The sequence below is a fragment of the Choloepus didactylus genome, chromosome 4 (assembly GCF_015220235.1).
Source record: "Choloepus didactylus isolate mChoDid1 chromosome 4, mChoDid1.pri, whole genome shotgun sequence".
NCBI lineage: Eukaryota > Metazoa > Chordata > Mammalia > Pilosa > Megalonychidae > Choloepus > Choloepus didactylus.
The window spans coordinates 118928903-118955414 of NC_051310.1; the positions used below are offsets into that span (position 1 = coordinate 118928903).

Below are 26512 nucleotides of genomic sequence, written 5' to 3' on the forward strand. Positions count from 1 at the left end.
AATTTTTGTGTTGTTCATATATCACAATTAAAAAATAGAAGTCATAAATACTTTTTATTGCAATTATTACATTGCCCTATGTGTTAGTTTTCCTCAGTGAATCCTATCCATTTTTGAGCCACTGATTTACATGTAATGTGAAGGTGTATTTTGTTTCTATGACAACTTTTTCATAAAATCTTAAGTATATTATATTGTTACATTTGCAAAAAATGTAGGTTGTATTTATGGAGGGTATATTTGCTGAAGAGGGGTACATTTTATAAAGCCATTTTAAAAGAATGAATGAGTTTGGGGTTTGTTTAAATGTTGTTATATTACCCTTTCAATTTAAGAAAAATGTTGCACCAGGAAGGGAGTAGAGGACAAAGGGCTTCTAAGTAAGTTTTTATTGTACTTACTTTTTGGAAATAGGATTAAAAAATAAAAATAAAAATAAAAATAAAAATAAACCAGAAAATAACCATCATTTTATCATTGTAGCATCTGCCTGAATGACTGAATTTAATTAAAATAAGTTAGTGGTATGTGTCACTCATTACATAGTCTATTTTATAGTTATACCTAAAATAATTTAGACTTATAGTGGTTTAGGTGCCTGTCTTCATGGATTGAAGAGTTAAAGGAAAAGTGTGTGTCCTAGTTTGCTAATGCTGGAGAATGCAAAACACCAGAGATGGATAAGCTTTTATAAAACGGGGATTTATTTCACTACACAGTTACAGTCTTAAGGCCACAAAGCGTCCAAGGTAACACCTCAGCAATCGGGTACCTTCACCGGAGGACGGCCAGTGGTGTCCAGAAAACCTCTGTTAGCTAGGAAGGCAGCTGGCGTCTGCTCCAAAGCTCCGGCCTCAAAACGGCTTTCTCCCAGGACGTTCCTTTCTAGCAAGCTTGCTTCTCTTCAAAGCATCACTCCCAGCTGCCCTCTCTTTCTTCCCCCCGACTCAGCTCATTTATATAGCTCCACAGATAAGGGCCCACCCTGAATGGGCGGGGCCACGCCTCCATGAGAACATCTCATCAGAATCATTGCCCACAGCTGGGTGGGGCACATTCCAAGCAAATCCAACCATTACCAAAACTTCTGCCCCACACAAGACCACAAAGATAATGGCATTTGGGGGACACAATACACTCAAACCGGCACATCCCACCCCCTGGACCCCAAAATGACATTATCTTTCCAAATACAAAATACATTCATTTCATCACAATATCACAAAAACTTAAATCATTTCAGTAACAATAGTTAAGCACAAAATCTCATCAAAATCAATTTAGGCATGGTCAGTCCTAAGGCATAATTCCCCTCTAGCTGTGGATTTGTGAACTTAGAACAAGTTATATGCTTCCAATATACAAAGGAGAGACATTCATAGGATAAACATTTCCATTGCCATAAGGAGAAACAGTAAGGAAAACAGGGTTAACAGGAGCAAAACAGTTCCTAAAACCCACAGGACAAACTCCATTAGATTTCAAAGTCCGAGAGTCATTTACAGAACAATGTTGCATCCTTGGGGCTTGAGAGAGTGGGAGCCTAACCCTTCCCAAGGGCCTTTTCGGCAGCCCGTTCCTCTCCAAACACTTAGGTGAGTGCTCCAACATTTCCACACATTGGGGAGACCACCTTCTCGGCCCCACCCTCCTCAAACATCGGGGCAGCTCCCGGATTCCCTTCCATCTCCGGGTCACACGCTCAACCCCTTCAGAACAGTGTGGTGGCAGCCAGGCTCTCCCCAATTCCCTGGAAATGTGCTCCACCCTCTTTGTGACCTGAGGTGGCAAAACTCTTCCAGAGCATCGAGGCGGAAAGCCCGCCCTCGACCTCCAGGGCAAACTCACCCTTTCCATGCGTGTGGGCTGCTCCGCTCTCCCCGCCCTAAACCTCTTGACTCCAGACCTCAACCTCCATGGCTCTGTCTTTGAAGAGATTTTTCCTTTAATTTTTTCCTTGTCTGTCTCCTCCAGTCCAGACCGGCAATGGCTCCGTCTATAAAGATCTTGCAAAAATTCTGTTGGCTTTGCATGAAGCATGCAGGGGTCAAAGCCATCAGACAATAGGAGTTTCCACAAATCCTTTCTGGATAATTCCATCTCCAATCTTGGCTTGTACTGAAATGGCGGCTGGGTTCCATGTTCAGTTACATCCTCACGTTGGGCTGTAGCTTCTGGGATTCCACCCCCTGGAAGCTCGTAATTTTCAGCTTCTGGTCTCTTTGAACCCAAGAGTTCAGTTCTAAGTTTATCTCTTTCTGCTCGCATTTTACTATAAGCTGCAAGGAGAAGCCAGGTTACGTCCTCCACACGTAGTTTGGAGATCTCCTCAGCTAAGTACTCCAGGTTGTCACTTTTAAATTCTTCCTTCCATCTGACACCAGGACTCAATTTTGCCAAATTCTCTGCCACTTTAAAACAAGGATCGCCTTTCTTCCAGTTTACAACAACATATTCATCATTTCTGTTCAAGGCCTCATGAGAAGTATCTTTAGAGTCCATATTTCCATAAACAGTCTCTTTAAAGCAGTTTAGGCCTTTTCTATCAAGCTCCTCACAATTCTTCCAGAAACTCCCCATTATCCATTTAAAAAGCCGTTCCAACATGTTTGGTATTTGCAAACACAGCAGCAAAAGCACCCCACTTCCGGTACCAAAATCTGTCCTAGTTTGCTAATGCTGGAGAATGCAAAACACCAGAGATGGATAGGCTTTTATAAAACGGGGGTTTATTTCACTACACAGTTACAGTCTTAAGGCCACAAAGCGTCCAAGGTAACACCTCAGCAATCGGGTACCTTCACCGGAGGATGGCCAGTGGTGTCCGGAAAACCTCTGTTAGCTAGGAAGGCAGCTGGCGTCTGCTCCAAAGCTCCGGCCTCAAAACGGCTTTCTCCCAGGACGTTCCTTTCTAGCAAGCTTGCTTCTCTTCAAAACATCACTCCCAGCTGCCCTCTCTTTCTTCCCCCCGACTCAGCTCATTTATATAGCTCCACAGATAAGGGCCCACCCTGAATGGGCGGGGCCACGCCTCCATGAGAACATCTCATCAGAATCATTGCCCACAGCTGGGTGGGGCACATTCCAAGCAAATCCAACCATTACCAAAACTTCTGCCCCACACAAGACACAAAGATAATGGCATTTGGGGGACACAATACACTCAAACCGGCACAGTCTGTAAAATACCTATGAAGTCTCACTTCAGAAGCACTTAGTGCCCTTTAACATCCAAATAATAGGCTAATTGAAAATTATTTTTACCTATATGATACCTTCCTTGGTATGAGTTACAGGATGTACTTGAAAGCAGTCAAGTATTTTCTTGTCAAATGATTTGTTCTTTAACTTTCTTTGTAATCTGTCTGTCTAGTTTGCTGTCCAATCCCTTCTCTTCTCCTCCTCAGCCTCCCAAGGTACAGCTCATATGAAACTGTTGGGATTTTTATTTTCTTCTTTTGGTTCATTTTGTTTAGACTACTCACAAACCAAATTATAGATTATATGATACACTTGAAATGCTCCAAAGTCATTCCTAGAAGCTATTTAAAATTATGTAGATATATAATTTTATATATAATATGATTATATATCTACACACACACTCAGAAAGAATAATAAAGAATGTTACTAATGGAGTACCTGCTGTGAGCCAAGGACTATATCCATTATTCCTAGTCTACTACTCTGTAAAATAAGTGATGTTTTTGTTTTACAGAGGAGGAAACTGAGGCTTAGTTTGTTGCTCTATTTCACACAGTATGTGGGATATCCAAAATTTCTATCCATATCTTTCTGGCTCCACAGCCCATGTTTTTCCACCATAATGGAATAATGGAAATCATGCTGAATGTGGGAGCCAGAAGGTATGTGTATGAGTTCTTTATAGTTTATACTTACTGATTTTTTTTTATACTTTGGGTAAATTATAAACTTCCTAGGCCTCAGTTTTTTCATTTCTATAATGGATATAATAATACTTTTCCAGTCTACCTCAGGGATTGTATGTACAAATCCTTTTTATTACAATTATTATATGATGTATTGCCCCGAAGGTAGACTTCTCATTGGTGATAATAGGTCCCACAAGACAATGGAATAATTCCTTTGTATGTTTTTGTGCTGAGAAAAAAATAACTGTCAACCTAGAATTTAGATTAAGGTATGAATAGGTCATCTTTATGACTTAGGAATTACTTCTTAGTACTTATGCATAATTTAAAAAAGAAATATATATATAGTACTCTTCCATTCTAAAATATTGTCAGTTATAAAATGCACCATGTTTAATTCTATATTTTTCTCCCATTTTTAATTTCAGTATAACACATCCAAAAAAGTGAAAAAAATATTAATGTACACCATAAGGAATTATCACAAAGCCAGCACCGGTATAGCTAGCAACCAAGATCAAGTAGAAAACTACCACTGCCCCAGAATCCCTATCTGTGACACTTCCCAAGCATAATAGCCTTCTCCAACAGTAACTACTCTTCTGCCTTCTAAAAAATAGGTTTTTTTTTCCCAACTCCATATACAAATGGAATCATAAAGCAATATTCTTTTGTTTCTGACTTCTCTCACTTAACATTGTTTATGAGATTTATCCATGTTGTGCATAGTAGTTTGTTTATTTTTATTGTTTTGACCTATTCCTTTGTAAGATAAGACCACAATTCATTTAACTCTGGAAGCACATTTGGGTTGTTTCCATTTTAATGCAGCTATGAACATTTTTGTAAATGTCTTTTAGTGCAGTGTGCATTTATTCTGTTGGGCATACCTCTAGGTGTGGAATTACAGGGTTCTAGGTTAAGCATATGTTCAACTTCATCAGATAATTCCTAAGTTTTCTAAAGTAGTTATACCAGTTTACACTTATATTAGGAGTGTGTGTGAGTATTCCAGTTTCTCTACATCCTTGCTGACACTTGGCCTTGTCAGTCTGTTTAATTTTAGCTTGGTGGATGGTTAGTATTAATATCTCATTGTTTTAATTTGTCTTTCCCTGGTTATTTATGAGGTTGGATACTGACCACTTAGATGTTCCATTTTTTTTGAATGAATGCCTATTGAGACCTCTTCCTTCTTCTATTGAGTTGTCCTCTTTTTATTTTTTATTTTTTTGGTAGTTCTTTATTGTTTATATATTTTACAGATATTTTTGTCCCCTTCTGTAATTTGCCTTTTTAGTCTCTTAATGGTGTCTCTTTAATTTTAATGTATTCAATTCATTTAGCCATTTCTTTTATGGGTAATGCTTTCTTTGCCATGTTTAAGAAGTCTTTCCCCACAGCAAGGTCATGAGGTTGTTTTCCTATATTATCTTCTAGAAGCCTTAATTTTAACCTTTTATTTTTGGATACACAGGTTTTCTGGTATTTATTTCTCCATACCACACATGAGCTCTATTTGCCTGTCCTTGAGGTAATACCACACTTTCTTACTCAGTTTGGCTTTATATAATATGTTTTACTATTTGGTAAAGTAAGTCTTGCCAACTTGTTGTTCTTCAAGAGTTTCTTGGTTATCTTATCCTTTGCATTTCCAAACTTTAGAATCATCTTGTCAATTTCTACCAACAGTGAAAATTGGGATTTTGTTAATAAGTGCATTGACTCCATCAATGTGGAGCAAATTGATAGTCTTACAAATCTTCCAATCTGTGAACTTTATATATTCTTCCATTTGTTTATTTCTGTTATTTCTCTTAATATGTTAAGGTTTTTCCTATGTAAAGATCTTGCACATCTTTTATTAAGTGTATTATTTGATATTTTTATATTGTAAATGATATTTCATTTTTAAATCTTTTTTTCTCATGGTTTTGTACTAGTATACAGAATCTATTTGCATGTTAATTTTGTGTATTGACTTTATATCCAGTAACCTTGCTAAACTCACTTTTTCTAATAACTTACCAGTAGATTATTTTGAATTTTTAAGTTAACAATCATGTTCTCTACAAATAATGACCATTTTATTTCTTTCTTTCCAATCTTTATACTGTTTAAATTTTTTTTTTTTTTCCTGGCCTTCACTGCCTAGGACTTCCAGGACATTTTTGAATAGAAAGTGAATAATGGACACCTATGCTTTGTTTTTAATCTTAAGAGGGAAGGCTTTCAACATTTAACCACTGAAAAGAATGTTCTGTCCCAGTTGAGTGGACTTGGGAGCTTTGTCAGAAATCAATTGACCATACATCTCAGGGTCTATTTCTGAACTCACAATTTGATTCCATTGATCAATATATCTATCTTTATGTCAGTACCATGCTATTTTAACCACTGTTGCTTTGTAATATGCTTTAAAGTCAGGAAGCATGAGTCCACAACTTCATTCTTCTTTTAGAAGATGTTTTTGGCTATTCAAGGCCCCTTACCCTTCCAAATAAATTTGATAATTGGCTTTTCCATTTCTGCAAAATAGGCTGTTGGAATTTTGATTGGGATTGCATTGAATTTGTAGATCAATTTGGGTAGAATTGTCATCTTAGCAACATTTAGCCTTCCAATCCATGAATACGCTATGTTCTTCCATTTATTTAGATCTTTGATTTCTTTTTGGATTGTTTTGTGTTGTTTTCTGATATAGATCCTTTACATTGAAGTTAAGTTTATTCCTAGATATTTTTTTATTTTTAGTTGCTGTTGTAAATGGAATTTTTTTCCTTGATTTCCTCCTCAGATAGCTTATTACTAGTATATAGAAACACTACTCATTTTTGCATATTTTGTATCCTGCCACTTTGCTGAACTCGTTTATTATCTCTAATATGAAATGTCTAGAATGAGCAAATTTATAGAGACAGAAAGAAAATTAACGATTACACCAGGAACTGAGGAAAGGAGAGAATGGGGAGATAACTGCTTAATAGATATAGACTTTCTGTTTGGGATGATGAAAAAGTTTTGATAATGGATAGTAGTGATGGTAGCACAACATTGGAAGTGTAATTAGTATCACTGAATTGTATACTTAAAATGGTTAAAGTGACATTTTATGTTATATATATATATAGTTTTTTTTTTTTAATTCCAGGAAAGGGAAATGGCAGAAAATTAAGGGAAATGGCAGAAAATTAACCATTGAATTTACATACTTTATTCTATTTATTACCCTTAAGCATGTATAAGAAAATATTAGAATTATTATTTGTATTTATTTTTTCTCTGAAAAATTAAAATTGACCATTATTCATATTAAGTATAAGGATTGATAAGTGGTATTCTCTTTTGGATGTTTGTCGAGTCCTGTCACATTTAATATATTAGGTATCCTTGTCTCTCTGCTATGCACAATTCTAGGCAGTGATGTGCTCACTGTATTCCATATGACTGGCTACTCCCAGGGTTATGCCATACAGCTTTGTTGGGTATGTTTAGTAAAGAATGGCAGTTCTTCATCCTAAAGGGATTGGCAGTGTACCTTAAACTGGTGCAGTATACTTTACCAGCTATAGACATCGCTAGTGTGATTAATTTTATTAGGAAAAAACTGTTAAATAATGCAAACTTTAAATGCTTTGTAATGGGATTGAGAATGATCCCCCAAAAAAGCCTGTGTATAACACAGGTTTGCTGATTATATTGTAGCAAAGTACTGTCAAAAAAAGTTGTTGAACTTGAAGATCTTGTGTATAATTAAAATCAACTGTAATAAATTTGCTCATCTTTATTCTTTGACTTATAGGTCGGTTAAAGGTAATTCATTTTTATTTTTTAAAAAACCTATTCTGGACCTTGTGGATCACACCCCCTTTAGTGTATGGATGAGTAGAAAAATGGGGATAAAAACTAAAGGACAAATGGGGTGGGATGGGGGAGATGATTTGGGTGTTCTTTTTTCACTTTTATTTTTTACTCTTGTTCTGGTTCTTTCTGATGTAAGGAAAATGTTCAGAGATAGATTGTGGTGATGAACGCAAAGCTATGTTATCATACTGTGGACAGTGGTTTGTATACCATGGATGATTGTATGGTGTGTGAATGTATTTCAATAAAACTGAATTTAATTTAAAACAAACAAACAAACAAACAAACAAAAAACCTATTCTGTCCCTTCAAAGTAAAAGTGGCATTTTAATTTAGATGAGCTGAGAAAACAACTGCTTTTTGAAATAAACTATTACTATGGAAAGAGTTTTCGAAAACAAGTGTTTGGAAATCTTTCTATTGGTATATCAAAATTGTGTTGCCAAAAATAAGGTTTTCCCTATTAAGCAAAAACCTTTCATATCTGTATGCTTTAAAGACTTGGAATCAGATTAGGAAAAAATATATATATCTTTTAAAATATCCCAGCGAGTCTCAAGGTTAGGATGCAGCCCCTCTCTATTTGTAAGAAAACTTGATTAACGTCTGGAAAGATAGACATTTACTAATAGAATTTCAGCAAAAACCTTTGGTTTTTCTTATTTCATTAATCTGTTTATTGTTGTGGGTCTCTTTTTCAGCTATGACAGTCATTAAAATCTCTAGGGAAATGAATTCAACTTTAAACTAGTCCTTTAAATAGTTGCATCACACAATATTAGACTCAGATTTTTTTTTTATTTTTTTAATCATTTTATTGAGATATATTCACATACCACGCAGTCATACAAAACAAATTGTACTTTCGATTGTTTATAGTACCATTACATAGTTGTACATTCATCACCTAAATAAATCCCTGACACCTTCATTAGCACACACACAAAAATAACAAGAATAATAATTAGAGTGAAAAAGAGCAATTGAAGCAAAAAAGAACACTGGGTACCTTTGTCTGTTTGTTTCCTTCCCCTACTTTTCTACACATCCATCCATAAACTAGACAAAGTGGAGTTTGGTCCTTATGGCTTTCCCAATCCCATTGTCACCCCTCGTAAGCTACATTTTTATACAACTGTCTTCGAGATTCATGGGTTCTGGGTTGTAGTTTCATAGTTTCAGGTATCCACCACCAGCTACCCCAATTCTTTAGAACCTAAAAAGGGTTGTCTAAAGTGTGTGTAAGAGTGCCCACCAGAGTGATCTCTGGGCTCGTTTTGGAATCTCTCTGCCACTGAAGCTTATTTCATTTCCTTTCACATCCCCCTTTTGGTCAAAAAGATGTTCTCCGTCCCACGATGCCGGGTCTACATTCCTCCCCGGGAGTCATATTCCACATTGCCAGGGAGATTCACTCCCCTGGGTGTCTGATCCCACGTAGAGGGGAGGGCAGTGATTTCACCTTTCAAGTTGGCTTAGCCAGAGAGAGAGGGCCACATCTGAGCAACAAAGAGGCATTCAGGAGGAGACTCTTAGGCACAAATACAGGGAGGCCTAGCCTCTCCCTTGCAGCAACCGTCTTCCCAAGGGTAAAACTTATGGTAGAGGGCTCAACCCATCAAACCACCAGTCCCCTATGTCTGTGGTCATGTTAGCAAACATGGAGGTGGGGTAGGCGAATACCCCTGCATTCTCCACAGGCTCCCAAGGGGGCACTACATCTTTTTTTTTTTTCCTTGTTTTTCTTTTTTTTTTTTTTTTTTAACTTTCCCTTCTTTTTTAAATCAACTGTATGAAAAAAAAAGTTAAAAAGAAAACAAACATACAATAAAAGAACATTTCAAAGAGACCATAACAAGGGAGTAAGAAAAAGACAACTAACCTAAGATAACTGCTTAACTTCCAACATGTTCCTACTTTACCCCAGGAAAGTTACATAATATAGCAACATTTCTGTGAACTTGTTCCTACTATATCCATCAGAAATTCACAGACCATAGTCATTTCTAGGCATCCCCAGAACGTTAAATAGCTTATCTGTTCTTCTTGGATTATTGTTCCCCCTTCCTTAATTGCTCTCTACTGCTAGTTCCCCTACATTCTACATTATAAACCGTTTGTTTTACATTTTTCAAAGTTCACATTAGTGGTAGCATATAATATTTCTCTTTTTGTGCCTGGCTTATTTCGCTCAGCATTATGTCTTCAAGGTTCATCCATGTTGTCATATGTTTCACCGGATCGTTCCTTCTTACTGCCGCGTAGTATTCCATCATGTGTATATACCACATTTTATTTATCCACTCATCTGTTGAAGGACATTTGGGTTGTTTCCATCTCTTGGCAATTGTGAATAATGCTGCTATGAACATTGGCGTGCAGATATCTCTTCGTGTCACTGCTTTCCGATCTTCCGGGTATATACCGAGAAGTGCAATCGCTGGATCGAATGGTAGCTCTATATCTAGTTTTCTAAGGAACTGCCAGACTGACTTCCAGAGTGGCTGAACCATTCTACAGTCCCACCAACAATGAATAAGAGTTCCAATTTCTCCACATCCCCTCCAGCATTTGTAGTTTCCTGTTTGTTTAATGGCAGCCATTCTAACCGGTGTTAGATGGTATCTCATTGTGGTCTTAATTTGCATCTCTCTAATAGCTAGTGAAGCTGAACCTTTTTTCATGTGTTTCTTGGCCATTTGTATTTCGTCTTCAGAGAACTGTCTTTTCATATCTTTTGCCCATTTTATAATTGGGCTGTCTGTACTATTGTCATTGAGTTGTAGGATTTCTTTGTATATGCAAGATATCAGTCTTTTGTCAGATACATGGTTTCCAAAAATTTTTTCCCATTGAGTTGGCTGCCTCTTTACCTTTTTGAGAAATTCCTTTGAGGTGCAGAAACTTCTAAGCTTGAGGAGTTCCCATTTATCTATTTTCTCTTTTGTTGCTTGTGCTTTGGGTGTAAAGTCTAGGAAGTGGCCGCCTAATACAAGGTCTTGAAGATGTTTTCCTACATTATCTTCTAGGAGTTTTATGGTACTTTCTTTTATATTGAGATCTTTGGTCCATTTTGAGTTATTTTTTTGTGTAGGGGGTGAGGTAGGGGTCCTCTTTCATTCTTTTGCATATGGATATCCAACTCTCCCAGCCCCATTTGTTGAAAAGACCATTATGGCTCAGTTCAGTGACTTTGGGGGCCTTATCAAAGATCAGTCGGCCATAGATCTGAGGGTCTATCTCTGAATTCTCAATTCGATTCCATTGATCTATATGTCTATCTTTGTGCCAGTACCATGCTGTTTTGGCAACTGTGGCTTTATAATAAGCTTCAAAGTCAGGGAGTGTAAGTCCTCCCACTTCGTTTTTCTTTTTTAGAGTGTCTTTAGCAATTCAAGGCATCTTCCCTTTCCAAATAAATTTGATAACTAGCTTTTCCAAGTCTGCAAAGTAGGTTGTTGGAATTTTGATTGGGATTGCATTGAATCTGTAGATGAGTTTGGGTAGAATTGACATCTTAATGACATTTAGCCTTCCTATCCATGAACATGGAATATTTTTCCATCTTTGAAGGTCCCCTTCTATTTCTTTTAGTAGAGTTATGTAGTTTTCTTTGTATAGGTCTTTTACATCTTTGGTTAAGTTTATTCCTAGGTACTTGATTTTTTTAGTTGCTATTGAAAATGGTATCTTTTTCTTGAGTGTCTCTTCAGTTTGTTCATTTCTAGCATATAGAAACATTACTGACTTATGTGCATTCACCTTGTATCCCGCTACTTTGCTAAATTTGTTTATTAGCTCTAGTAGCTGTATCGTCGATTTCTCAGGGTTTTCTAGATATAAGATCATATCATCTGCAAACAATGACAGTTTTACTACTTCTTTTCCAATTTGGATGCCTTTTATTTCTTTGTCTTGCCGGATTGACCTGGCTAGCACTTCCAGCACAATGTTGAATAACAGTGGTGACAGTGGGCATCCTTGTCTTGTTCCTGATCTTAGAGGGAAGGGTTTCAGTCTCTCACCATTGAGTACTATGCTGGCTGTGGGTTTTTCATATATGCTCTTTATCATGTTGAGGAAGTTTCCTTCAATTCCTACCTTTTGAAGTGTTTTTATCAAAAAGGGATGTTGGATTTTGTCAAATGCTTTTTCAGCATCTATTGAGATGATCAATTGATTTTTCCCTTTCGAGTTTTTAATGTGTTGTAATACATTGATTGTTTTTCTTATGTTGAACCATCCTTGCATGCCTGGAATGAACCCCACTTGGTCATGGTGTATGATTTTTTTAATGTGTCTTTGGATTCGATTTGCAAGTATTTTGTTGAGGATTTTTGCATCTATATTCATGAGGGAGATTGGCCGGTAGTTTTCCTTTTTTGTAGCATCTTTGCCTGGTTTTGGTATTAGATTGATGTTAGCTTCATAAAATGAGTTAGGTAGTGTTCCATTTTTTTCAATGTTTTGAAAGAGTTTGAGTAAGATTAGTGTCAGTTCTTTCTGGAAAGTTTGGTAGAATTCCCCTGTGAAGCCATCTGGCCCTGGGCATTTATTTGTGGGAAGATTTTTGATGACTGATTGGATCTCTTTGCTTGTGATGGGTTGGTTGAGGTCTTCTATTTCTTCTCTGGTCAGTCTAGGTTGTTCATATGTTTCCAGGAAATTGTCCATTTCTTCTACATTATCCAGTTTGTTGCCATACAGTTGTTCATAATAGCCTCTTATAATTTTTTTAATTTCTTCAGGATCTGCAGTTATGTCACCTTTTTCATTCATTATTTTGTTTATATGGGTCTTCTCTCTTTGATTTTGTCAGTCTAGCTAGGGGCTTGTCAATCTTGTTGATCTTCTCAAAGAACCAACTTTTGGTGATATTTATCCTCTCTATTGTTTTTTTGTTCTCTATGTCATTTATTTCTGCTTTAATCCTTGTTATTTCTTTTCTTGTACTTGGTTTAGGATTGGTTTGCTGTTCATTTTCTAGCTTCTTCAGTTGATCCATTAGTTCTTTGATTTTGGCTCTTTCTTCCTTTTTAATATATGCGTTTAGTGCTATAAATTTCCCCCTTAGCACTGCTTTTGCTGCATCCCATAGGTTTTGGTGTGTTGTGTTCTCATTTTCATTCGTCTCTATATATTTAGCAATTTCTCTTGCTATTTCTTCTTTAACTCACTGATTGTTTAGGAGTGTGTTGTTTAACCTCCAGGTATTTGTGAATTTTCTAAGTCTCTGATGGTTATTGACTTCTAATTGTATTCCATTGTGGTCAGAGAATGTGCTTTGAATAATTTCAATCTTTTTAAATTTATTGAGGCTTGTTTTATGTCCCAGCATATGATCCATTCTGGAGAAAGTTCCATGAGCACCAGAAAAGTATGTGTATCCTGGTGATTTGGGATGCAACGTCCCGTATATGTCTGTTAAATCCAATTCATCTATCAGATTGTCTAGGTCCTCAGTTTCCTTATTGGTCTTCTGTCTGGTTGATCTATCTATAGGAGAGAGTGATGTGTTGAAGTCTCCCACAATTATTGTGGAAACATCAATTGCTTCCTTTAGTTTTGCCAGTGTTTCTCTCATGTATTTTGTGGCACCTTGATTGGGTGCATAGACATTTACGATTGTTATTTCTTCTTGCTGAACTGCCCCCCTCATTAGCATGTAGCGGCCTTCCCCGTCTCCCAAAACATCCCTGCATCCGAAGTCTACCCCATCTGAGACTAACATTGCCACACCTGCTCTCCCCTGGCTGCAGCCTGCATGAAACACTCTTTTCCATCCTTTCACTTTCAGTTTCTTTGTGTCCCTGTGTCTAAGATGAGTCCCCTGCATGCAACATATTGATGGTTCATTTTTTTTGATCCATTCTGCGAATATGTATCTTTTAACTGGGGAGTTTAATCCATTTACATTCAACGTTAAAACCGTGAAGGCATTTCTTGAATCGGCCATCTTATCCTTTGGTTTATGTTTGCCATATTTTTCCCTCTCTCTATTAATATCCTTTATTGTACCCATACCGAATCTCTTTGGTACTGAACCCCTCTCCAAGTCTCTCTGTCCTGTCCTTGTTTCTCTGTCTGCAGGGCTCCCCCTAGTGTCTCCAGTAGGGCAGGTCTCCCGCCAGCAAACTCTCCCAGCATTTGTTTGTCTGTTAAAAATTTAAGCTCTCCCTCAAATTTGAAGGAGAGCCCCGCCGGACAAAGTATTCTCGGCTGGAAATCCCTCTCACTCAGAATTCTAAATATATCATGCCACTGCCTTCCCGCCTCCATGGTGGCTGCCGAGTAGTCACTACTCAGTCCCATGCTGTTTCCTTTGTATGTGGCTAACTGCCCCTCCCCTGCCACTTCCAGAACTCGCCCCTTCTCCTCCGTGTTTGACAGTGTGATCAGTATATGTCTCGGAGTGGGTTTACTTGTATTTATTCTATCCGGAGTTCACTGAGCATCCATGATTTGTGTATTTATGTTGTTTAGAAGATTTGGGAAGTTTTCCCCAACAATTTCTTTGAATACTCTTCCTAGACCTTTACCCTTTTCTTCCCCTTCTGAGACACCAATGAGTCTTATATTTGGACGTTTCATATTATCTATCATATCCCTGAGGTCCATTTCGATTTTTTCAATTTTTTTCCCCATTCTTTCTTTTATGCTTTCATTTTCCGTTCTGTCATCTTCCAGGTCACTGATTCGTTGTTCAACTTCCTCTAGTCTTGTACTATGAGTGTCCAGAATCTTTTTAATTTGGTCAACAGTTTCTTTAATTTCCATAAGATCATCCATTTTTTTATTTAGTCTTGCAATGTCTTCTTTATGCTCTTCTAGAGTCTTCCTGATTTCCTTCATATCCCGTACTATGGTCTCATTGTTCATCTTTAGTTCTTTGAGTAGCTGCTCTAGGTGTTGTGTCTCTTCTGGTCTTTTGATTTGGGTGCCTGGGCTTGGGTTATCCACATCGTCTGGTTTTCTCACATGCTTTATAATTTTCTGTTGTTTTTGGCCTCGTGGCATCCGCTGAACTTGATAGGGTTCTTTTAGGGTTTGTAGACCTATTGAAGTCCTTATCTCTAATTTATCAGATCCACAGCTTCGTGTAGCACACTTTCTCTAACTAACCAGCAGGTGGCGTCCACGAGCCACCTGTTCTCCACAAGCCAGTTCTCCCCTGCTTAGCCTTTTTGGTGAGTGGGGGAGTGAGTCTTGTGGGGCCCAATTGGTGCACCAAGCCTGCGTGTGTAGCTGGTGTTGCCTGCCCTGTATGTGGGGTGTGTTTCCGGGCAGTCGGGGAGGGGGGGTGGCCCTAACAATCAAATCTCCCTGATGATCCTAGAGTTTTAAAGCTGCTGCAATAGTCCAATCCTTCAGTTCAGTCCTGCCACAGTCCGTCTCCGCCACTGACCCACAAGTCCTCGGCATTGGCGCATGGCTCCTGAGACTTGCAAGTGGGCCCCTCTTCCAGGCTGTGCACCCCGGGTCCTCTGGTGAGGGATGACTGTGCCATGTCACAGGTGAGTGCCGTCCCCCCAGGGCAGTTCTGGGCTGCTGGGCTGTGCAGGGAGGCTCCCAGTCTGCTCAAATGATGGCTGAATGGGGCTTTGCTAATTCACACTGCTCCACCTTCCCAACTCTGGGACAATCAGCTGAGGTTGCAGGGAAGGCCAATGTCCACGCCCAGTTTTGTGGTGTGTGCCTGTTATTTGAAGCACTTCCGTCACACTGGGTTGTCTGGGGCAGCTCTGGGCTATGGGGCTGGTGATGAGCAGGAGTGTTTCCTGTCTACCAGGATGGTGGCTGTGAGCGGACACCCCCCTTTTCTTGGGAAGTTGTGGTGTTTAGTGAATTTTCTCAGCCACTGGATTATTGCCTTTTGTCTCAGAGCTCTCTTAGTTCTGCTCTTGACTTGACGTGCCCAAATTGCGATTCTTTGAAGCTTTCTGTATTGGGCTTCTTAGAGTAATTGTTTTAGAAAAAGAAAAAAGGATTTAAAAAAAAAAAAAAAAAAAGGGCCCTCCTCAGAGATCTAATGGGTTATTGAAATGCTAATAGACAAAGCTACCAGGGCCATTAAGGAAAGGTCCACAGGGCAGAGAGATCAGCTTTTCTTCGGGATTTGCATATGCGCCTCAAGGCCTGAGCTCCGCCCTTCCCTTTTCTGTGTTCACCAGAACTCCAAAAATCCTCTGCTTTTATTTTGGAGTTTTTCGTGTTATTTTTTTTTTCTATGCCTGTCTCCTCTCTGCTGGGCTGGCAGCTCTCAGATTCTCTGGTGTCTGGTCTCAGTCTATCTATGGTTGGAGTATGGATCAGTAGAATGAGTTTCCGAGAAGGGCTACCACTGCAGTTCTCCCTTCTCCTTCCCGGAGCTGGCAGCCCCTCCTCCCACGGGACTGAGCCTGGCAGGGAGAGGCGCGGGTCCCCTGGCCGCAAAAACTTACAGATTTCGCTGATCTCAGCAGTTCGACATTTTCATGAGTGTTGTATGAAGTATGCCCAAAGACAGATTGCTCTGTGGTGTCCAGTCCACGCAGTTCCTGGCTTTTTACCTACTTTCCTGGAGGAGTAACTAAAACTTACAGCTCACCAGTCTGCCATCTTGCCCCGCCTCCTAGACTCAGATTTTTAAAAACAATGAAGTGTAGTCAGTCATATGTACGTATTATTTCATTCTTTCAAGATTTTTAGCATTTTAATTGCTATTGAGGAACAGTTTTCACAGTTTGGAGACAATGCTCTAAGAAAAAGAAAAAAACTGAAATTCAGAATGATAAAGTAACTTACCTGTGGATTAGTGACCATTGCATTAGGTCTGTTGAAGATAACAGTGATAGTAGAGTTTACCTGTTTATTCAGATGATTCAGATATTCAGATAAAGCATATCTTATGAGACACAGGAGGTGTAAGAGTCATTAAAATCTTTTGGTCAGCAGCTTAAATTATCCAGTAAACAGCAATTTTTGTTTTGTTTTGTTTTGTTTTGTTTTACAGCCATAAGTTGCATAAGAGCAAGCCTCAAGATTGAGGTCTTGACCCATCGAGTAGGGTCAAGCATATATTTCACATAGCATATATTTCACATAGCATTTATTCTGTCCAAGATAAACAATCAGTGTTTCACATTATCTTCACTTAGTTACACAATCATCATCACTCTCAATTTTAAACAATTATCATAATACATAACTCCAGGGACCACACTTTGAGAACCACTTCTATAGAACATAGTCTCTTTTTCAGGAAAAAAAAAACAAACATACTTGGTTTTTGTTAATTTACATTGCTTTGCTTTGCTAATGCTTTGTTATGAACAAGTTCTCCTCTACCCATAGATTTCCATACTCTTTTTTTGTCCTCGTGCCCAATAAAAACATTAAGATTTAGTTCTCCAAGAAAATTTACAAAGTATTCCTATCACACCTCTGTATCCACATCCAATCCTATTTTTTTAATATATATATGTATAAATTATATATAGTTGACATGTGTAGTCACTTTGCACATTTCTGATACACACAAATTTCAGTTACCACGCTATGTTATCTCCTAGTAATTGCATCAAGTACAAACTTTACTGCTGGCTTTTGAGTCTACACATCACTATGTGAGTAACAGATGACATCATGATCAGTGACCAGTCACAATCTGTCAGTGATTGGTCACTTTACATCTGTTATATGCATGGGCAGCAAAGCATGTAGTTGTGTTGTCTTCTTGTCTCCCAGGGATAAACCCAGGTGATACTTCATAGAAATGGAGAATCAAAAGAAAGAATTGGTTAACAAAAATTAAAGCACAGCAAAGAAATAAAAGATGATAATGATGAAAGTGAAATTTGAATCGAACATAAATGGAGTTATAGGAGAAATAGCTTACTGAGGGAACACTGACACTACTGCCATTTGAGAGACTGTAGATATGCAGCCAAAGGAACTTAGTGAAGGCGAACTTGTTGACATCAATGCAGAAAGTAGTTGTGAATAAGATGATGTCCCACAGAAGTCACACTGACATAACTCTCAGAGATACTGTAACAAAGGATCCAGTGTTGGGAGCTGATCCTAACTTAAAAAGGAATATGACAACTCACCACAGCATAGAAAAGATAATCACTTCCTAGCATCAGTTAAATGACTAGAAGATGGCAAGCGCTGTTCAAATTACTTTTAATAAGTTTTCTACAAAGAAATAAAATGCTTTAATTCTCAACATTTCTAATGTTTTAGATCACAGTGTACTAAATAAATATTAATTTTACTATTTTTTCATTTCCCTATACATTTAAAATGAACAGAACTTAAAATGTTTTGGCAAAAATTTTTTAAAGGTAATGGAATAATTGTAAGTTTCCCCATTGATTATTGAGACTGCTTTGCATGTTTTCAGCTTTCATGGTCATTTTCATGGTCCCACACTGCCAGGCAAAGCAAGGACTGCCTATATATACATATGTATGTGAATATATATATATATGCATATACAGTCTATCCTCATTATTCATGGATTCTATATTTGCAGATTCACCTACTTAATAAAATTTGTTACCCCTAAATCAGTACTAATGGTGCTTTTGCAGTCATTCATGAACAAGTCCAGAACAGCAAAAAGCTTGAGTCACCCAACACACACGTTCCCAGCTGAAGTTGAACAAAGTGACACTCTGCTTCTTGTATCAGCTCTTGTACTGTAAACAAGTTTCCTTTTCATGGCTTACATTTTTTGCATTTTTCTGCTTTTTATTGGTGATTTCACTGTTTAAAATGACCTCCAAGCACACTGCTAAGTGCTGTCTAATGTGCCAAATGCAAAAAGACTGTGATATGCCTAGTGGAGAAGTTGTGTGAGATAAGCTTCTTTTAGGCATGAGTTGTGGTGCTGTTGGTCATAAGTTCAATGTTAATGACTCAACAATATGTATTAAATCAAGTGCCCTTGAGGAGAAACACACATAAAACAAGGTTATGTATTGATCAGATGACAAAAATGTTGTCACCAGAAGGTTGCAGGAACCTACGTTTATATTTCTCCTAGGAGCAATGGTTCAGTGTTGGCTAATTCAGTGCTCACAGCAACTGTATAGAACATAACTACCATGAATAACAAGAATCAACAGTATATAAATAGTGTATTATCATTTTGTCATTGTTGAGATGGATATTTAAACAACTTTTTGATACTCAGGGTCAGTTATTGGAATATTTTTAAATTTGTAAATCTACTTTTCATCTGGACATTTTATAAAATCTTAATGCAAATCGAGTATTTCCAATGTGCTGTAAGTGTAAACTACATACAACATTTTGAAGACTTAGTACCAAAAAAAAAAAGGAACGTAAAATAGTAATTAGTGATCATATTAAATTGAAAAGTTTAATGTTTTATACATTTTGCCTGGACTAAAATACTTCATTAAAGTAAAAAAAAAAAAAAAGTATATTATATAAAGCAGTGCTTCCCAACCTTGGCACACATAAATATAGTACACTGGTATACAAAAGAAATTTCTCATGGATGAAGGGCAGTAGCTAGGAAGCTGTCATCACTCCATGCCTTGCTCAGGTTCCCCAGCGGTTGAGGAGATAAAGATCTTAAACACATGTATAACCCATTTGAGGTCTGCAGATTGGAAAGCTCCAATATCAAAAGCGTTGTAAACTCCTTGAGGAAGAAGGTCATCAACGCACTTATGTATTTGGTATTCACTCTGTAGTTATATTTGACTGACCATATTTGGCCTATAGATACTTCTCATGAGATTTCTTTAAAAAGGTGAGAATTGTTAGTAAATATTCTCAAAGGCATATTTAGTAAATGTCTAAAAATATTTTATTGTACTTAATATCCCCTTTGCACATTTATTAAGCCATTCAAATGTGTTTTGGTTATTAGAAACATCACTGTAAAATGAGTGTTAGAAATTCAGAGGTGAAACTAAAACTTGGCATAGGAAATAACAAGTAAGTGTGAAAACAAATGGATTTGTTCTCTTATAAAGAAGGCATTTCATAAAAATGTGTCTAATTAAATTATTATGAGCACAAAGCAAATAAAATAAAATTATTAAAGGGCTAGATATGAAAATGAGACGTTACATTACGTGCATTTTTTGTTGTCCCAACGACTGACGTCAGCTTTCCAGGTAATTTGTTCTAAATATTGGGAGTTTAAAAAATAAAAACAAAAACATTATTGTTTTCAGCATTTGGTGAGTGTTGCACTCTTTTCATGCAATTTGTTTTTCAACTATGGTACAATAACATGGTTTTTGTATTGACTAGATTATGTAACACTTAACTTGGGACTGTTTTGTATACCACTGTTCTATGGTAGATTTTAAGGCCTCAGTGTTGTGTCTCAACCTGTTTTCTTTTAGAACATATGCATTACTTGTTTTAAAAATTCAGTTTTATTGAGATATGTTCAGATACCATACAGTCGTTCATGGTGTACAATCAACTGTTCACAGTTCCATCATTTAGTTGTGCATTCATCCCCACAGTAATTTTTGAACATCTTCATTACTCCAAGAAGAATGAAAATAGGAACAAAAATGAAAGTAAAAACGAACACCCAAATCATTCCATCCCCCCCAATTCCACCCTATTTTTCATTTAGTTTTTGTCCCTATTTTTCTTCTCATCCATCCATACCCTGGATAAAGGGAGTGTGATCCACAAGATTTTCACAATCACACCATCACACCATGTAAGCTACGTAGTTATACAGTTGTCTTCATGAATCGAAGCTACTGGGTTGCCATTGACAGTTTCAGGTATGTCCTTCTAGGTATTCCAATACACTAAAAACTGAAAAGGGATATCTATATAGCACATAAGAATGCCCTCCAGAGTAACCTCTCGACTCCATTTGAAATCTCTCAGCCATTGAAACTTTATTTTGCTTCATTTCGTTTCCGCCTTTTGGTCAAGAAAATTTTCTCAATCCCATGATGCCAGGTCCAGGCTCATCCCCGGGAGTCACATACACATTACTTTTTAAAATAGAAGAGTTGTCTTGAAAATTTGCTATTTTGTCTTTTGGAATTCTAGAATCATCTCGTGTTTGTAAAAAAGTAAGACTTTAAGCAGATTGGTGGGATTTTTTTTTTTTTGTTTTATTTTGTGTTTTGTTTTTGACCATAGAAAATCCTATTGGGGTGGTTTAATTTAAAATAACCCAGGTTTTAATAATGTAATTTTTATCTTAAGAACCATCTCTAATTTTTATCTTAGAGATGTATACAGCATGCAAAGACTATAAATTTGATTTTATCTGCTTGCTTTAATAATAGGCACATATTTCTCTAGGAAATTGCTATAAAAATGTACTTTAATTGGAATTAGAAGGGCCAATATTTTAACAGTTGTCATTCTTAGAGGTGATTTTTTGGTGTAGACGTGTAAATTCTTCTACATTTAGCCGATATTTTAGAATTAATACATATTTCTTTTACACTCTGAATTTTTAGGTCATTTTTATTTACGGCTTTCATTACTAGACTTCACAAAAATGTGTATTTCTTCTCCTCCTAGAATGTATTTAAAGTTCCTTGAATGTCATTGCAGTTGTCTAAAATCATCTTTAAGGAGATTGGATAACTTGTTGGTTTTTGTTTTTAGATACTACAATTACTTTTTTTTTTAAGTTTAATGTTTTATTTTAGGGCATATTGATGCATTTACTTCAAAGCTATTCCTGCTTGAAGAAATTACCTCAGAAGAATTAAAAGAAAAGCTTTCAGCCCTCAAGTAAGAACATTGACATTGATGGGAATTGAAAAACTTGTTGATGTGATCCCTAATTTTCCTTTACCTCTAAATACTGGTTAAATTTAAATCATTTATTCTCAAGGCTTTTAGTCCTTTTATTCACTGAACCTTCCCTTGACCCAGTGTGTAATCCATATTAATCTTCTCCATCTCTACAGTAAAAATAATGCCAGTAGCCCTAGACCTTCTCCTTAAGACAAAAGTGGATAGAATGAGAGTGGCTCACTATCTTCTAAGAGCATTGGAAGGATATACCTTACCTCTTTGCAGGGCAGGGAAAGGATAGGACAGTCACTGGCTCTTAGCTCTAAGGATTGTGTGCACTGATTTGGACGCCTTAACTTCTAAAAGTTTTCAGACAGAAATGAATTTATTATATTCAAGCACTCCAGCGCCTAAATGCGAAGGAAAATAATTTATGAACATTATTCACTTGAATCTGCCAGCTTACGAAGACAAGACAGTGGCAATATCTCCATTTTTCATATGGGGAAACAAGATCTTAGAGTGACTTGCCCCAGAGCACACAGCTGAGATAGAGTGACAGCTGTGGTGTTACCATGCTTGGCTCACCAGTTAGGGTGAGAACTCCTCCTGACTTATCCTAGCTGCATAGATTAGCTTTGGATCTTCACACAGATTTTTAAGGGTCCCAGATTCAAACCTTTAATTCTGCTTGTACTTAAATATATCCACTTCTGTTATTAGTTTGCTTCCCTTGAAGGGTAACTTTGCTTTTCAGATGTGAATAGAAAATCTTTTTCATACCCTACTCCTTCTCACCCCCTCCCCCAAGTGAAAATCATTTTTTAAAAAAAGAAATAATAGAGTGAGTTTAGGCCTAGAAGAGATACCAAAGAAATATTTAGAATATTTTATATTTCGTTTCCCTTTAACTATCCTGCCCCTAAACAGTAACTTTTCTGGTAGCACACATTTAAATTACCAGTCATTTTCTTTGGAAGCAAATTCACTGCCTTCTCAAAAAGGCAAATTCTTCTACAGATTAGTTCTGCTGAAGACTTCTGAACATTTTTAACAGTACATAATTTGAACATAAAACAATGGTCTCTTTACAACTGCTCTGACTTGCACAAAACCAAATAAATACTTTATGATATTGAAGGGAAATCCAGAAACAGCAAAAGTTTGAGTAAATATTATAATTCAACCCACATGAAAATAAATGTTAATGAAATTTTGAGATATATTCACATACCAGATAATCATCCGAACTGTATAATCAGTGGTTCATGGTATCATCATATAGTTGTGCAATCATCACCACAGTCAATTATTGAACATTTTCATTACTCCAAAAAAAAAAGAATTAAGAATAAAAAGGAACACCCAAAACATCCCATACCCATTAACCCCCTGCCCTTTATTTATTTATTTTTGTCTTTATTTTCTTACTCATCTGTCCATAAACTGGATCAAGGAGTGTCAGTTGCAAGGTTTTCACAATTACACAGTGACATCATAAAAGGTATATAGTTATATAGTCATCTTCAAGAATCAAGGCTACTGGATTACAGTTCAACAGTTTCAGGTATTTCCTTCTAGCTATTGTAATACACTAAAAACTGAAAAGGGATATCTATATAATGCATAAGAATAACCTCCAGTATGATCTCGCAACTATTTGAAATCTCTCAGCCACTGAAACTTTATTTTCTTTCATTTTTCTTCCCCTTTTTGGTCCAAGAAGGCCAATCCACATAGAAATAAGTTTGATATTCCATGTTTTATCTTATTCTTTTACTATTTCCTTTTTTATTGTGGTCTCATATATATATCAAAATTTACCATTTGAATCGTTAAGTGTACAATTCAGTGGTGTTAATTACATGCACTACATTGTGTAGCCATCACAACCATCCATTACCAAAACATTTCATCACCCGAGTAGAAAATCTATACCAATTAAGCAATAATTCCCCATTCCACACCCCACACCCCCCACCTCCCCAGCCCCTGGTAACTTCTAATCTACTTTCTATCTCCATGAATTTATATTCTAGATATTTCATATAAATGGAATCATATATTTGTCCTTTTGTTCTGGATTATGTCACTTTTTCTACTGTTTCCTTTTGTTATTGAGGGCAGTTCTCTTCCCAAGGAACTATAATTGGTAAGATTAGTTTTGAGTTTCATTTTATGTGGTTGTCTTCTCTTTAATAGGATTTCAAGTTTATTTAACATCCTCCAACACATCCTAAAGAAATTAAGTAGGTAAGTATTTTTTAACATGTTTCCTGGATGAAAATTCACAGAAACCTTGAATATATGCTGCTAGGGATAAATGGAAAATCTTAGAAATACAGTGTTTATTTTATTGTATCAAAGTTAATTTTACAAATATAAGTAAAAAGATAATATGATAGTATCATATTCAGTGAGCTTGCAACTATATTTTCCTATAAGGCTATTGTTTTGGGTTCCTATTGCTGCTGCAGTTTCACTGGACTAAAGTCAAGGTGTCAGTAGGGGTGGTTCATTCTGGAGGCTCTTGAGGGAATAATTGTTTCCTTGTCTTTTCAGCTTCTACTGGCCAACATATTTCTTGGCTGTGGCCTGTTCCTCCATCTTCAAAGAGTATTGCTCCAATCGTTCCTTCCATCATCATGTTGCCTTCTCCCCTTCTGTAGTGCTCCCTGTGTCTTCCCTTACAAGAATACTTGTGACTACATCATTAGGCCTACCTGGATAATCCAGGATAATGTCCCATCTCAAGATTCTTAGTACATTCATACCTGCAAAGACCCTTCTGCCATATAACATTCACAGGTTCTGGCGGTTAGGATGTGGCATTATTGGGTGGCATTATTCAGCCTACCATAAGCAATACTGTTTTCATTTTCAGAATGAGGAAGCAAGATAGAGCTTATGAGTAAATGTCATTAGGTCCATGGCAAATCTTAGAATATAGATTCTCTACCTAATCATTTAGCAAATGGTTTTGTTATATGAACTTTTATATTACTTCTGTTTTGTCCTTACCAAAAGACAGAATAGAAAACAGTTCAAGAGCCTGAACTTAATATCTTAAAGTTCTAGTTCTAACTCTTCACCTTAAGTGTATTACTATGTAACCGAATGTCAGTTTCCTTATTTATAAATGACAGTGTTGTACTCAATAACTGCTTATGTACTTTTCAGTCAGAGATTCTATGATTCTGTGACAGGATTTTTATTTTATGTGTTCTTTCTTCATATCACATATAGTGCTTATAAGTACATATAGAGTACTTATATATTTATTAGATGCTGTTTGAAATTGTAATATCTTCTTTGGTTTGTGTATTAGTTTTCTCTTGCTGCTGTAACAAATTACCACAAATGTAGTGGCATAAAGCAACACAAATTTATTTTCTTATTGTTCTATATTTCAGAAGTCTGACTTGGGTCTCACTGGGCTAAAATCAAGGCATCTGTGGGGCTCTATTCCTTTTTGTAGGCTGTGGATAGGATCTGTTTCCTTGCCTCTTCCAGCTTCTATAGGCCACCTGTATTCCTTGGCTAGTAGTCCTCTGCTTCCATCTTCAAATCTAGCAAAGGCAAGTCCTTCTCATGCCTCTTCACCCTGACCTTTTCCACAGTCACATCTCACTTGACTGACTTCTGCCTCCCTCTTCTACCTTTGAGGATCTTTGTGATTACATTGGGCCCACTTGGATAATTGGGGATAATTTCCCCATCTTAAATGTTCTCTGACTAGCAACCTTAAATCCATTTGCTGCCTTAATTCCCCTTTGTCATGTTAACGTAACGTATCAGTAGGTTCTGGGGATTAAGATATGAACATTGTAAAGAGGTTATTCTGCCTACCAGAGTTTTTATCCCTGTACATTGTTCTTGTTTGGCATTTAACTCTTCTTGGAGTGTCTCATTATTCTCAGTGAATTAAATACATTCCTCTGTAAACCAAAGTTGTCTTCATTTATAGTGAAGGTAGTTAAGATACGTGATTTTCATTGATAAAGCCTCGATCTTTGAAATGTTATGTATTACTACCACCAAATCAGTTATTATTCTTTTCCTTACTTGGAAGTACACAAGTGAGTATTTGGAGAAAAATTCTCAAGGATGCAAATAATTCTGTGGACCCCTTTTGTCAACACCTATTTCTTTTCCATTTAAAAAGTTAACCGAAATCCAACTTATTAGGCTTGTAGGCAGATACATGTAGCTAAAGTATGGTAAATCTTTATTTTTAATGATATATTGGGGGAAAGACCTGGTGTTCTCTTTATTGCCTTTGATACGGAGAAGTGTGTAATCCCAAGAAAGCACAGTATATTTAATTGTATCCCTTTAGCTCTTTATGGTAAAATGTTGAGTTCTTTTAAGCTTTCTAAGGAAGCAGGAAAATGTAGACTTGATGTTTGATATAAGTCTGATTATTGTGTTAGTAGAGTTTGGTGATTAAGGGTATGGCCTGTAGAGTATGGTGATGAAGGATATGTCTGGGTTTAAATCCAAGCTCTACCACTTCAAAACTTTGGGAAAATTGTTTGACTCCTCTAATTTCTGTTTCTTCATCTCTAATATGAGGTTCATAATACTAGGTGTGTAGGGTTATTGTGGAAGATTTAATAAGAAAATACCTGCAAAGCACTATAATATTAGTTTGTTCATAGTAAACATTCAATACCTATTATTATTATTCAATAACTATTAGCTACTATTGATACTATTACCATTCTCACAGTACATCATATTGTATTGTCAGTGTTACAATAATTGTTCCTGCCACTTTATCTTAAATGACTCTACTGTAGTGTGGCACATTCACCTTTGTATCTCTGTTCACCTATTACCAGGTACGAAGTAGGTGCCCAACCATTGTTTGTTGAGTGAATAAAAATGCTATGTATAGTAATGCTTTGTATATGCAGTCATGAAATGCTCTTCAGTATAATTGTATGTTGGCCATGTTGGACTTAGGCAGATTATTTGATTCCCATTAATATTGAAAA

General features: G+C 36.8%; 1 protein-coding gene across 3 annotated transcripts in view; it reads left to right on the plus strand.

Annotated features, from left to right (window-relative positions):
• Window positions 1-26512, plus strand: part of ICE2 (interactor of little elongation complex ELL subunit 2) — a 79058-nt gene that overhangs the window by 44910 nt on the left and 7636 nt on the right. For all 3 annotated transcript variants that reach the window (XM_037833804.1, XM_037833803.1, XM_037833805.1), the window contains 2 exons: window positions 21422-21506; window positions 23715-23765. In XM_037833804.1, the coding sequence (XP_037689732.1) occupies window positions 21422-21506; window positions 23715-23765 (136 nt within the window). The remainder of the gene's footprint in view (window positions 1-21421; window positions 21507-23714; window positions 23766-26512) is intronic.